At 41.4% G+C, this 11,902-nt stretch overlaps 1 protein-coding gene across 1 annotated transcript; it reads left to right on the top strand.

The window, feature by feature from the left end:
* The first annotated feature begins 372 nt into the window (after positions 1-372).
* On the top strand, positions 373-10,058 carry LOC140270235 (serine/threonine-protein phosphatase PP1-beta catalytic subunit-like). The gene is made up of 8 exons (XM_072365350.1): positions 373-449; positions 3,472-3,603; positions 6,498-6,728; positions 6,826-6,930; positions 7,051-7,122; positions 7,374-7,525; positions 7,994-8,128; positions 8,238-10,058. The coding sequence occupies exons 1-8, from the start codon at positions 398-400 to the stop codon at positions 8,340-8,342; spliced, it is 984 nt and encodes a 327-aa protein (XP_072221451.1). The 5' UTR covers positions 373-397; the 3' UTR covers positions 8,343-10,058.
* The last annotated feature ends 1,844 nt before the right edge of the window (positions 10,059-11,902 follow it).

Below are 11,902 nucleotides of genomic sequence, written 5' to 3'. Positions count from 1 at the left end.
ATAAAAGTGTATAAAGATTTCAGGGCAGACAAAAGGCGTTTCACACATATAACATTTAGTGCTGGTCGTACCAAATGACACTCACAGAAACAGTTCAGGACAAACTACATCAGCCCTGTCGATGTAGGATGCTGTTTGATTTGTGCATATCTTTGCTGTCTTATTTCCATATAAAACCATGACATACACATAAATAAATGTCCTTTACTGATTCATTTGTTTGCATTTGCACCCACTTGTTATTTAATCATTGAATATTTTCATATGATCTATCACCACCAAAGCCAATCAAATATCATAAAGGCGGTTCAACTGAATTGTTGTTTTTCCCTCAATGGCGCCCCCTGGTGTTCGCGGTGGGAATTGAACTGGTAGACGCTACAACATCAGTGTAAAAATGGCGGAGGGTGAATTGAACGTGGATAGCCTCATCTCTCGGCTTCTGGAAGGTACGCAATTTTATGTGGAACAGAGGGAGAGGTTTGGGTTGTTTTAGTTGGAGCTAAGGTTTACTTAATTGTCACCACGGCTGCATCAGGAAACGCAAGACAGTGTGTGATAACAGGGCCAATGTTGGTAACGGTATGTGCGCGGCTAGCTCTGGCTAACGTTGCCGTTAGCCGCCTGGCCATGTTTATAAACACTGTCAGCAGTGAACGCCTACGTGTCTCACGTAGCTCCGTTCACTTTTGATAACTATTATATCAAACGGTGGTCTCTGCCTTAGCGTGTAATTGGCTGCAATTGCCTGCTTGTTTGCGGAAACATGCCTCATTTATTTGTCAAACGTATTGTATTCAGAAGGAGGGGCAGGGACGTTCTTCCTATTCATTGAACATACAATTATTTCTAACGGTAATGACATATTCGAGGGAATTGTTTTAAGGATAGAAAGACAGGAACCGTGGCTTAATCAGCAAGTTCTTAGCTTTAAACATTGGTAAAAATCAGGCCATAATGCCCCTATGCTAAGAGTAGTCACTGTTTAGTTTTTAATGGTGACCCGAATCATGTAGAGAATGAAATCGTTTGACAGGTAAAACTAATGGGGAGGAAAACATAAAACACAAATAAATAGCTCACCCGTTCCAGTTGATAGTGGGTGTTCTTATAGCTCCAAATAGTGCTTCATAGTTTGTATATCTTTGCGTCTTCCATCTGGCTTGTAGATGTCTTTGACATCAGTGGGCAGGTTAATGTGATTCATTGCTCTCAGATTCCCTTTAGCTGTCCATGCGTTAATACAAGTCAAAGAGAGTTCCAACACATTAATGTGAGGCATTTGTGTTTTGATATTCTAAAACTAATGAAATGAAGGTCAAGGAAGGGATCGTTTCTTTGACCTCTACACAAAAATGTTTACATGCACAGCGGGGATCGTGCTGTGTTTGCAGTCACGGAGCTGCTTTTGTGTGTAGGATGTTCGTTGGTGTTTGAGGACCAAGTGTAAGAAAAGCAGAAAGAGGGATGTTCAAATGTGCTTTTGTGTTGGCAGTCCACCAGCTCCTGAGAAGAAGGGGAGTTTTTTTTTTTTTTCTGTTCCCAGGTGAGATATTCTGAGTCAGAAACGGACCGCTAAGGCAAATTCAGCTGTCCTTGGCATACTTTATAACAGATTCTGTGACTCATCTGATGTTGGATGGAGGTGACAATAGCTTTCATACGAGCAAGGTTAATAATTCAACTGGTGTGTACCATTGATTTATTTGACGATTACTTTAAGAGTTTCTTTTCATGTTTACACACAGACTTTTTTTTTTCAAGAACTCAAACAAATCACAACTGGTCTCTCCTTTTTCATTTGGCTTGCATTAAAACCAAAACGCACCCAGCATCATCCTGTGATGTTAACTTCACTTGATGATCATTGCAAGGGGCTCTGACAGTAATATAAAGGGATATCCCTCAAGATAATATGACTTATGACTTTTCTGTTAGTTTTATCCACCCGTTTTGGAGTGAAATGATGATGTTAACTGATCTGAAAAAGATCTTTATCATGCAACAAAAGGGGATTTGATGTCCAGTGACGAATGACACTGATGGTTTTTTTTTTATCTCACTGGCTAATAACAAGTGTTTAGCTCTGCTGTCTGCGGGACTTGTATCTCAGGGAAAATCCGAGCAACAGTGACTGTACTTATTCATTCCAATTAAAACTCACAGTACACGGTGTCACTTGAACCAGAATCATGTGCAGTCTCACAGCTTTAAATACCCACACAAACAGCTCTTTGGTTCCTAATGGTTGCAAGTCCTAGTCAATGCTTCATTTCAGCCTTTGCCCCTCAGTATTCGGAAGAATGTAATCTCTTTAAAAAGTGCCGGCCAGCAGAAACTGTGAAAAGGTCCAGTGTTGAAGCCGAGCATCCAAGCTAAACTCACTCTGCTCTGATGAGGCCTGGTAAGGAGCCCGACCTCTGCAAGTTCATGCTTTATTTGGTGCATGTCATTTGGACGTGGAACAGATCGGGGATAAGAAAAATTGAAGGTGAAAAGCATCAAGGATGACGGAGGTATCAAATACTTTTTGGCAGTCAGATTCATCATCTGCTGAGAAATTTCACCGTTTCACTTAACTTCTCTCTGATTTGGTTGGATTACATGACTAATGAGACTCTTAGCAGTGCATTTGAACACATTGTGTGTGTGTGCTTCTAAATGCACAAAAGTAGCGCTCTCTAAGCTTTTGGAATTTCTTCCTAATGCATCATTAGTCCATGTTAATTGCTCTTAGTTTTGCCATTTTTGTAAATTGTCATTCCTCGTGGAAAGAAACCAAATAGGTAACGGAGAAAAATAAGAAGGAAAAAAAAAACCCCACTAAGATGCATTTGCTTCTCTAGACTTAGCAACCCTTTATTAAAACGTTAAGTGGGCGTTTAGCTTTAAGGCAATTGGAGAATGGTTAGTGATTACATAATTCCTCACTTGTGAATTTCTTCATCCTTTTGTTTTCATCGCAAAAGAGTTTTTTTTCTAAAAATTCAACTGAATTTTAAGCACTGGGCCTCAACTGGGCCTCATTTCTTTTTTTACATATAATACCACCGCTTGTTTTGGCTGTTGACTGTTAGGATTTCTCAGTTTTAGTGTTATCGTAAGATGATAAATCTGAGACGTGGCAGAACGCCTTAAAGCAGGCTTAAGCTAACAGTGGAACTCCACAGCCAATAAAACCCACGCCACTGCTGAAGATGCAGGCTGTTCTCATAGTTTAAGCAGTGGGTTTCTAAAGCATGGCTGAGACTGAGCAGCAATAAGCCACAGGGTCATTACGCCCACAGTTCATCAGTGTGTGCATTAAGATAACTATGTGGTTCTTGTAGTATTGTTTTTCCCTTTGTTGGAACTGATGCCATCATGGGCGCATTCTGATGAACCTCGTGGTGCAGGGGGTTGCTGCTGCTGCTGTTTCATAAGAGTTGATGTTTTCAATAACACTGACAGTGTCTTTTGTCTCCCATCCAGTGCGGGGATGCCGTCCAGGAAAGATAGTCCAGATGACCGAGGCAGAGGTTCGGGGCCTCTGCATCAAATCCAGAGAGATCTTCCTCAGCCAGCCCATCCTGCTGGAGCTTGAGGCGCCTCTGAAGATTTGTGGTCAGTGTTTTCCATCTCTGCCCTTCTCTTTCTCACCATCTCATGCCTATTTTTTTTTTTTTTTTTACTTGCTTGTGTGTATTGCTTTCTGTATCTTCCTCTCTTTTGTTACCCTCTGTGCCTTTCCACAGAAAGAGCGTCCGAATTGAATGCTTTGCAGGGAGTCGAGTAAAACGAATAATCTGGAAATTGTCGGAATAACTGTCCTAAACTGAAGCACGGTTAGGACCTGTCAAATTTTCCTCACTGCAAGTGGAGAATCGTATGAAAGCTAAACAAAATGCAGAAAAAGGCAAACTCATCACACCTGAAAATAAGCACACATGCAAAAGAAAAAAGCTTGGCATTTTCTATTTTCTGTCTCTGTGGGTCAGTTATCGATTTCATAAGCACTATATATGTTTTGAGTGTTTTCGTACGGCCTTCCACAAATGTCAAACCACATAATCAAAAAATTTAAAGTGCAGCTCATGCAGACAGCTACATTTTGGCTAACTCCCACTCTGCAGCGCACAGACCACAAAGGCCAGAGCAGCAATCCATTTCTTTATGTAACACTGCCACAGCCTTGGTCATATATTAAGTCTCTCTTGCGTTCTTGACTCAGCTGCCCAGTGTTTATAAAGAGGGATCCATATAAACACAGATTGTGTATCACTAGCACACAGACATTATAATGGAGCTGGGTTGAAGTCAAGCAAAGAATCCCACACTCACAAGAGAGCTCCTGCCATTAACTGCTGAAAAAGCCACTGCTGTCTGTCTCCAGCTGGCTTCTGCATATCTAATCTGAGTCCTACGTACTTTATCTCTTCCCACCAGCGCAGCGCCGCAAACTCTGAACCAACTAATGTATGTGCCTTTCCTTAAGAAAACCAAAACTATCTTGTCCGCTGAGTTTCCGTCAACCGCATATGAAATGATCATTATGCAGGTCTGATACTGTACCAGCATCAGATCGTGTGATCAGTAATAATAATGCAGAGTAGCAATTTGATGAGGTCAAGTTCAGTGATATTTTTGGCATCCATATGTTTGATGCAAGCAAGTAAACCCCCCCCCCAAAATCCCTCCAACCAACTTTGAAAATATGGGTTTCTCCTCATCCTCCTTTGTTACTGAACTTCTAACCCCTGGCTGATTTGGAACATTTCACCCACACTACCCCGACGCCAGGCATCCTTAGCACCGGCGCTACATATAAAGCATTCCACGTCTTTAATTATTTGCTAACATCGCATGCTAACATGCTAACCTTAACCTACACCTCACTGGTGTATTTTAGTCCAGGCTAGCAGGTTTGCCACCGTTTGGTTTTCTGATTTAGTTGAGTGATATTCTAAAAATCCTCCCATTTGGAAAGTGACAGTTAACAGGCAGGTGTTTCTTACCAGGTAACCACCAGAATATATTTAGAATATAGTTATAGTTAATGTAGTTACCTTTCAAGTCACTCTTTTTTTTCTTTTTTTTTGACCAGTATAGAAGAATCTTATCACCACAGTGGGAGTTCTCCCACTTTGAAGTGTTTGTAAAACGGCTGCAACGGAGACATTTGTGTGTGAAGTGCAAAATATGCTGACCGTGTAGGTTGAGTTAGATTCCCAGACCCATCAGACAGAAAAAGGCGTGTTTCAGCAGTCAAACAGCGACTCGCAGTCGGAACAAGAAGTCTTAGCCTCGAATGGAGTTTGGATGGTCTTACGAATGTGAGGGTTTGTCGAGTCATAACCAGGGTCCAGGGTTGAAAAAAGACAATTTAATAGATGAATAAACCTGAAAACGGAAAAAAAGATGGTGAAACTCAGGCCAACTGGCCAAGGACGTCAGGAGCTCTGCGTACAAGTCAGAAAAAGACTCTCTTAAATCATTCATTTGCACGGAAAATATGCTTTTGCACCCTGGGATGCAGACAAAAATAAGTTTCGGCCTGCAGCTATATAGGTTTTGGTGCCAGTTGTGGTTTGGGTTTTGGTACATTGAATACAGATGGGCACCACAAAATAGAAAAAAATATTGCCTACCGGTTTCTTGACCTCAATATATTGCAGCCAGTTTTGTTGGTCATTTTAATCTCTGGGCCAGGCAGCTGCATGGCTTAACAAGGGCTATCGCTTCATTTTAATTTGTCTTTGGTGCCATCGTGTGATGGAGCGGAGCCATAAGAATAGTGTGGCACATGCATTTACTTTCCTTTTTGGTCACCATAAAGCCTGTTGTTATTGTCCTGTTCTGGTAGGACTCTCCTCAGTCATCTGTGCCTGGAGCACTTAACCCAAATTAGAGCAACTCTTAAGTTGGTGCAAGAGGATATAAAAGGAAGCAGGTCTGGGCTGGGTGATGAAGTGACTCTCCACTGCAGCAATTGTGTGCTTTGTTGAGAGCGACTCCAGCTAATCGCTTCCTGACTGATGTCAAATATAGAGGAGGTTGACCCCACATCCTGGGAGAGCTGTTAAAATTAAAGTTAGTTTGTGTGGATTATGTGTGTGCTTTACGTTGATCAACCTAGATCACGACTGCTCCTGGTGGTCCATCCTTTTGCCCCAGTGTGGTGCTTTTTGTATACATATCCTTTTGCTTATTGATAGAGCCACAACCATACCTCCTTATCAGTCTACATATCTGGAATCGTTCTAAAAATCTAAATACCTTCAAATTGTTGATGGGAGCTGGTGCGTATATACGTGGCAATTAGAATGTGGTTGCCTTTTTTTTTTTTTTTGTAATTTCCTGCAATGGCTTTGATGAAATTCTGGTATATTTTGATGCTCTCTACATCCTCTCCACTAACATCTCTGCTTTTACCCTCTTAGTTATATTTACACTTAAATGTTGCCAAAATAAACATCTTGTCTTCCTGTCTGCCCCTTTGCCTCCCGTGTTCTTTTTAGGTGATATTCATGGGCAGTACACAGATTTGCTGAGGTTGTTTGAGTATGGCGGCTTCCCTCCCGAGGCAAACTATCTTTTTCTGGGCGACTATGTGGACAGAGGGAAACAGTCGCTGGAAACCATCTGTCTCCTACTTGCCTACAAGATCAAATACCCAGAGAACTTTTTCCTGCTCAGGGGCAACCATGAGTGTGCTTCCATCAACCGCATCTATGGGTTCTATGACGAGTGTAAATGGACTCAAATTGCACAAAAATACACACAAACGCCTCTGAAGCGCATGCGCTCGCAGCTTGGTTCTGAAAATGTATGTTTATGCATTTCCAGGCAAGCGCAGGTTCAACATTAAGTTGTGGAAGACTTTCACCGACTGCTTTAACTGCCTCCCCATTGCTGCCATTATCGATGAGAAGATCTTCTGTTGCCACGGAGGTGAGCGCTTGCTCTGGTCCCCTCTTCCAGAATCCAAACTGTGGCTTTTCTATACTTTAGTTTCAAATGTATTTGTAGCTTCTCCAACCAAAAGAACGGTCTCTTCGTTTCCTGTTTCAGGGCTTTCACCTGATTTGCAGTCAATGGAGCAGATCCGCAGGATCATGAGGCCAACAGATGTGCCTGATACAGGTACTGTTCCAGTCTGCATGTGTCCACTTGATCCTGAACATGTTCACTTCCTCTGGATCTCTCCCAGGAATTTATGTTTGAATAGGAGAAAAACAGCCTCTCTCTTTCTGAGTGAATGATTTTCCCATCAGAAGATGTTCTGTGTTGCATCAGCAAAGTCAGCACAGAGCTCCACTCCATCTTTATGCTGCCTTTTCAGCTCTTTCCTGCCGTGAGTGTTTTTATCCTCCGTCTTTCTTCTTTTGTATCAGGTCTGCTGTGTGACTTGTTGTGGTCAGATCCAGATAAGGATGTCCAGGGCTGGGGAGAGAATGACCGTGGGGTCTCCTTCACCTTTGGAGCAGATGTGGTCAGTAAGTTCCTTAACCGTCACGACCTGGACCTCATCTGCCGAGCCCACCAGGTAATTAGAACTGCAATTAAGTTTGAGAGCCTGGATATGTAGCACACAAGAAACTGACCTTGCTTTTTTCATTTTTCTTCTGTGCTTTTTCTTCTTCTTAAAGTTGCTTTCAATTCACTTTAATGATTGCTGGACTCCATTTTTGATTACTTTACTGAGAAGAAAATAAAGATACCATAGCTAAACCACACCGTAACAGCAGCTGCTTTTCCTGAATTCCTGCTTTCATTTCTCCTCTTCTTCCACATGTGTCATTCTTTAACGGTTAAAATTGCATTAAGCAAAAAATGCACTTCATGCTCCGGAGTCGGTGAATTAGCCACATCTATTTAAACTCTATGTCATGTGTTTGAAATGGATTCGGGTGTTGGTGTAGCTGAATGCTCCACCGTCATAGCAGAGGTGGTTTCTTAAACTAACTAGGTATTGATCGCTGTAGGTGTTGGACTAACGCGTGTCTTCCAACAGGTTGTGGAGGATGGATATGAGTTCTTTGCCAAACGCCAGCTGGTCACACTTTTCTCTGCTCCAAACTACTGCGGGGAGTTTGATAATGCAGGCGGCATGATGAGTGTGGACGAATCCCTCATGTGTTCCTTCCAGGTAGTCCATAAAAACCAAAGGGAGAAGTGATGTTTTTCTGAAATGGAACGCTCTCTCGGAGGTAGTAACTTGTGTATCTTCTTTCTTTGTGTCTTTCTGCGTCTTCCAGATCTTAAAGCCGTCAGAGAAGAAGGCCAAGTACCAGTACGGTGGTGTAAATTCTGGACGGCCCGTCACCCCACCCCGCACCGCCCAAGCCCCCAAGAAGAGGTGAACACTCAGCCGTGGCTCTCCCCCTCCTCTCATCTTGTCCATCCCTGGTCTGCCGTCATGGCAACCCCTGTAACGCCCCCTGTAGAGTGAAGACATGGGGTTATCTAATTGCCCGAATCTTTCTCCTCCTTCTTATCCCCACTCACCCAACTTCTCCTCCACTCCACTGACAGCTCTTTTTCTTAATGTGTATGTGTACATAGATTTGCTGTGACCGATCTGTTGTTCTTTTTTTTTTTGTTTGTTTTTGCCTGTTTGTTGGGAGTTTTGATATTATTAACAAACATTATTTTTGGTGGCTTTACTTCCAATGCTATTTTGAAGTTTTCAGAGTTTTTTTTTTTTTTCTTTGCTGTGTAAGGAAATGCCTTGTAAGTAGAGGCAACGTGACCAAGTTACAGGACACCTTTTTTCAATTCGTTTGCCTTGACCTCTGAAAAAACAGAGAGAATCCTTCCGATGCTTCATATGGGACCGTGGTTCCAGTGCAGAGCTAAACCCACAGACGCAAATAACATTTCTCATGTTCCAGCCTAACACGTTTGACTCATTACAACATGTGTGGTGTGCTTCGCAAGTTCTTGTGCCCACACATATAGGTTTAACCCCTCCCCCCCAGTTAGTTTAAATGAATGTGTGAACAGACCAGTTTGAATGAAATACACAGGCTAAAACCAGACAGTGCTTGCTGTGGACACGATCCGAACACAAGGTCCTCTGAGCATCAGTTTCTCCACTCCGTTATGCCTCCCTGTGCCTCGGCTCAACTCCAACACAAAAGCATGCTACTTCTCAAACAAAGCTGGTATTGACCGCCCCCCCCCCCCCCCCCCCCCCCCAAATCTACTTATTATATCTTCTCATCCCTGTAATTTCCCCAGTTACTAATCCTCTTGTTTTGTAGCCAAAGATGGGAGTTTTGATGACACAAATTTGAATGAAACCACTATAGATGACAATATACGTGTTTACTGAATGTGAACATGTGTAAGGAGAAGATGACAATTACAAATGTCGAAGCACGGGTTACAATTTTGCATGTGTCTAACTTGCCTAAATTAAAAAAAAAAAAGGAAAGTATTACAAAACAAGACATCCCAAATCCCCAATAATGTTTGAAGTGTTAAGTGTGCATAAAAGAGGTTTGCTTTTGGAACCTTTTTTGGAGAAGCGATAGCTTTCTTCCTCTGATATCACCCATCTGTTGAGGTACAAGGTGTGAAAGCTGGGAGATAGGGAGTGGGTGGAAGGCTCAAGCAGTTTTAGCATTTCTGTGGGATTGTGTTGCCACCTGGTGTATAGATACAGCACTACTGTGCAAAGTCGTGCACATCCCGTGTTGTAAATGTCCAAAGCGTTCAGGAGATTTCATCTTACCAGCATGAAGTGTGGTTTCTTCTACCGCTACAAGGTGCCACAGTTCCACCGGCCAGCAGTAAGTCTGGTTAGTGCTGCACAGGAGATGCAGTTGAAATGTCGTGTAAAACAGTTGCCTCTTTTCTGCCGTTTCGTCCGTTTTGCCTTTTTGTTTTATTATTTCTGTTTAGTTTAGTTTTTTTTTTTTTTCTTCAGCAATATTGTTTACTTTTAGTCCACTTAATTTATTTCCTTTCAAGATGATGGGAAAAAAAACTAAAAGTGTTACCAAAAGCTGTTTTGCAATTTGTATAAGTTCGTTTGAAAGTCTATACATTCAATAAAATGGATGGAACCAAAAGTTGCTGCTGTCTTGGTCTTTACTCGATGGGCATTCACCTTGATAGTCCCAAAAATTTATAAACAATAATAGTTTGTGTTTGGCATTGTTCCTAAAAAAGGAAACACAAAGATTAAATTAGGTTTGGTGATCTCATAAGGAGTCTCAATTCTGAGGTAGAACAAGATGTAAAGCAGGAAGTGATGAAAAGTTTTCCGTTTCGATGATGTTTTATTCCTCAAATGTGTGTGCAGTTGACTCGATGCAAACAGTTCAAGTAGCTTGACCCCTGAGACGCCTCTTAGCCCAGGACAGAGCAATCTTCATTGGCCCTGAATACAACCAGAAGGTCAGCGTCAAGAGAAAACATGGCGCGCCAAGGTGGAGGTGTGACAGGATCCAGACGAGGAAAATCCACAGTGCCACTTTCATAACGAGGAGAGTGTAGTAGAGGATCTTCTGAGTTGTCCTGGAAGTTTTCAGTGAGTTTTCCTGGGAGAAGGACTAATTATATTTAATTTCATAAAAAATAATTATACGATATCTTTAGGCTTGTGAAAGTTGTGTTGATGCACCAAGTCTATGGAACAAACCTGTTCATCCTCCATCTTAAAGTATTCACTGTCCACAGACCTCAGGTAAAAGGTGTCATCAGAGCAAAGTCTTCCTTTGTCCTTTCTTTGCCCAGATGATCGTCGTGGCCGTGCTTCCTTCATTGTTAAGGTGAGGGACCCCTTATCTGAGTGCTTCGAACAACGTGATTATGATTATTGAAATATCATAAACAGTTATATAGAAACATACGATCAGTAAGATCAAGCTATTGTTTCCTGTTGGCTTTTCTTACTTAATTATCAACATTACATAATCGTTAAAGCTAAGTTTCATGTTTTAACATTTTGAATACAATGCCAGAAAAGAACATTGAAAGTACAAAAATGAATATATTTTCATTTCAGATGCAGTTTCAGCCTGCTTTACTTACTTGTGCTGTAGTGCTGTGTATTCATAATGTAAGCAAAGGCTGCAAAGAAAAACTCAGAATGTTTAATTTTGAAACAAGAACGACACCAAGATAATTCTATTATAAATGCATTTTTTTTCAAATGGAGACGGTTTCATGTAATACACCCTCCAGACGTGTGGGGGCGATATTTTACTACTGCTGAGGACGCGTGACATCAGCCTTAGATGACGGATAGGGACAGCCATCGATTATAAATAAGATTTCATTTACATGTCTATGGTGACAGCCGTTGGTGTGCCGCAGAACCAGATTAAGCTTGCAAGGAGGAACAATGATACACATTGATTGGTGTCGTCACAGATCACATCTACCCTCATTTTTCTTTATGTTGGAAAAATGTCTTATTTGGTCGTACGGATTATGAAATGCAGCTAAAATCTCGCTTTTGTGTATAACCTGCCAATTATTCTGTCAAGTCCCAAGTTCTCTAATCATAATCCAAGTTTCACAGAATGATTTTTTTTATATATAAAACACAACATTTTTTTTCAATAGAAGAGAGTACAAATAAGAAAGCATTAACTTGGTATACTCAAGTTGTATTTATCTCTGTTCTTTTTCATGTTTTCTCTCTTGTTATTTTTCTCCTTTCTCTATGACAGCTTGTTGTGTTGTTGTGCTTGTTGTGCCAAATAAAGTAAAAGAAAAAAAACCCGTTGTAAAATGTAATCTGAACTACAATTTCAACCTTTGTTGCCTCCTGTGATGGAAAATGTATTGCTCCTCCTTTAGGAGAGTACTGTGTTTTTTTTCTCTCTGTCTTACAAAAAATGGTTGCATCATCACTTGTTTTTCTACAAGTGAAGTTTCCTGGTTGAATCTGCTGTTTGCTCAACCG

This window comes from Leuresthes tenuis, unplaced genomic scaffold (assembly GCF_036924035.1).
Source record: "Leuresthes tenuis unplaced genomic scaffold, fLeuTen1.0.hap1 SCAF_15, whole genome shotgun sequence".
Lineage (NCBI taxonomy): Eukaryota > Metazoa > Chordata > Actinopteri > Atheriniformes > Atherinopsidae > Leuresthes > Leuresthes tenuis.
The sequence above is the reverse complement of the archived record's forward strand: the minus strand, read 5'-3'. Positions and strand labels throughout refer to the sequence as shown.

Bases quoted from the DNA above. Each gene is read 5' to 3' on its own strand.
- LOC140270235 (XM_072365350.1), top strand. From the start codon at position 398: ATGGCGGAGGGTGAATTGAACGTGGATAGCCTCATCTCTCGGCTTCTG. The intron at 450-3,471 runs GTACGCAATTTT...TCTCCCATCCAG, and splicing joins CATCTCTCGGCTTCTGGAAG to TGCGGGGATGCCGTCCAGGA. The intron at 7,526-7,993 runs GTAATTAGAACT...GTCTTCCAACAG, and splicing joins TCATCTGCCGAGCCCACCAG to GTTGTGGAGGATGGATATGA.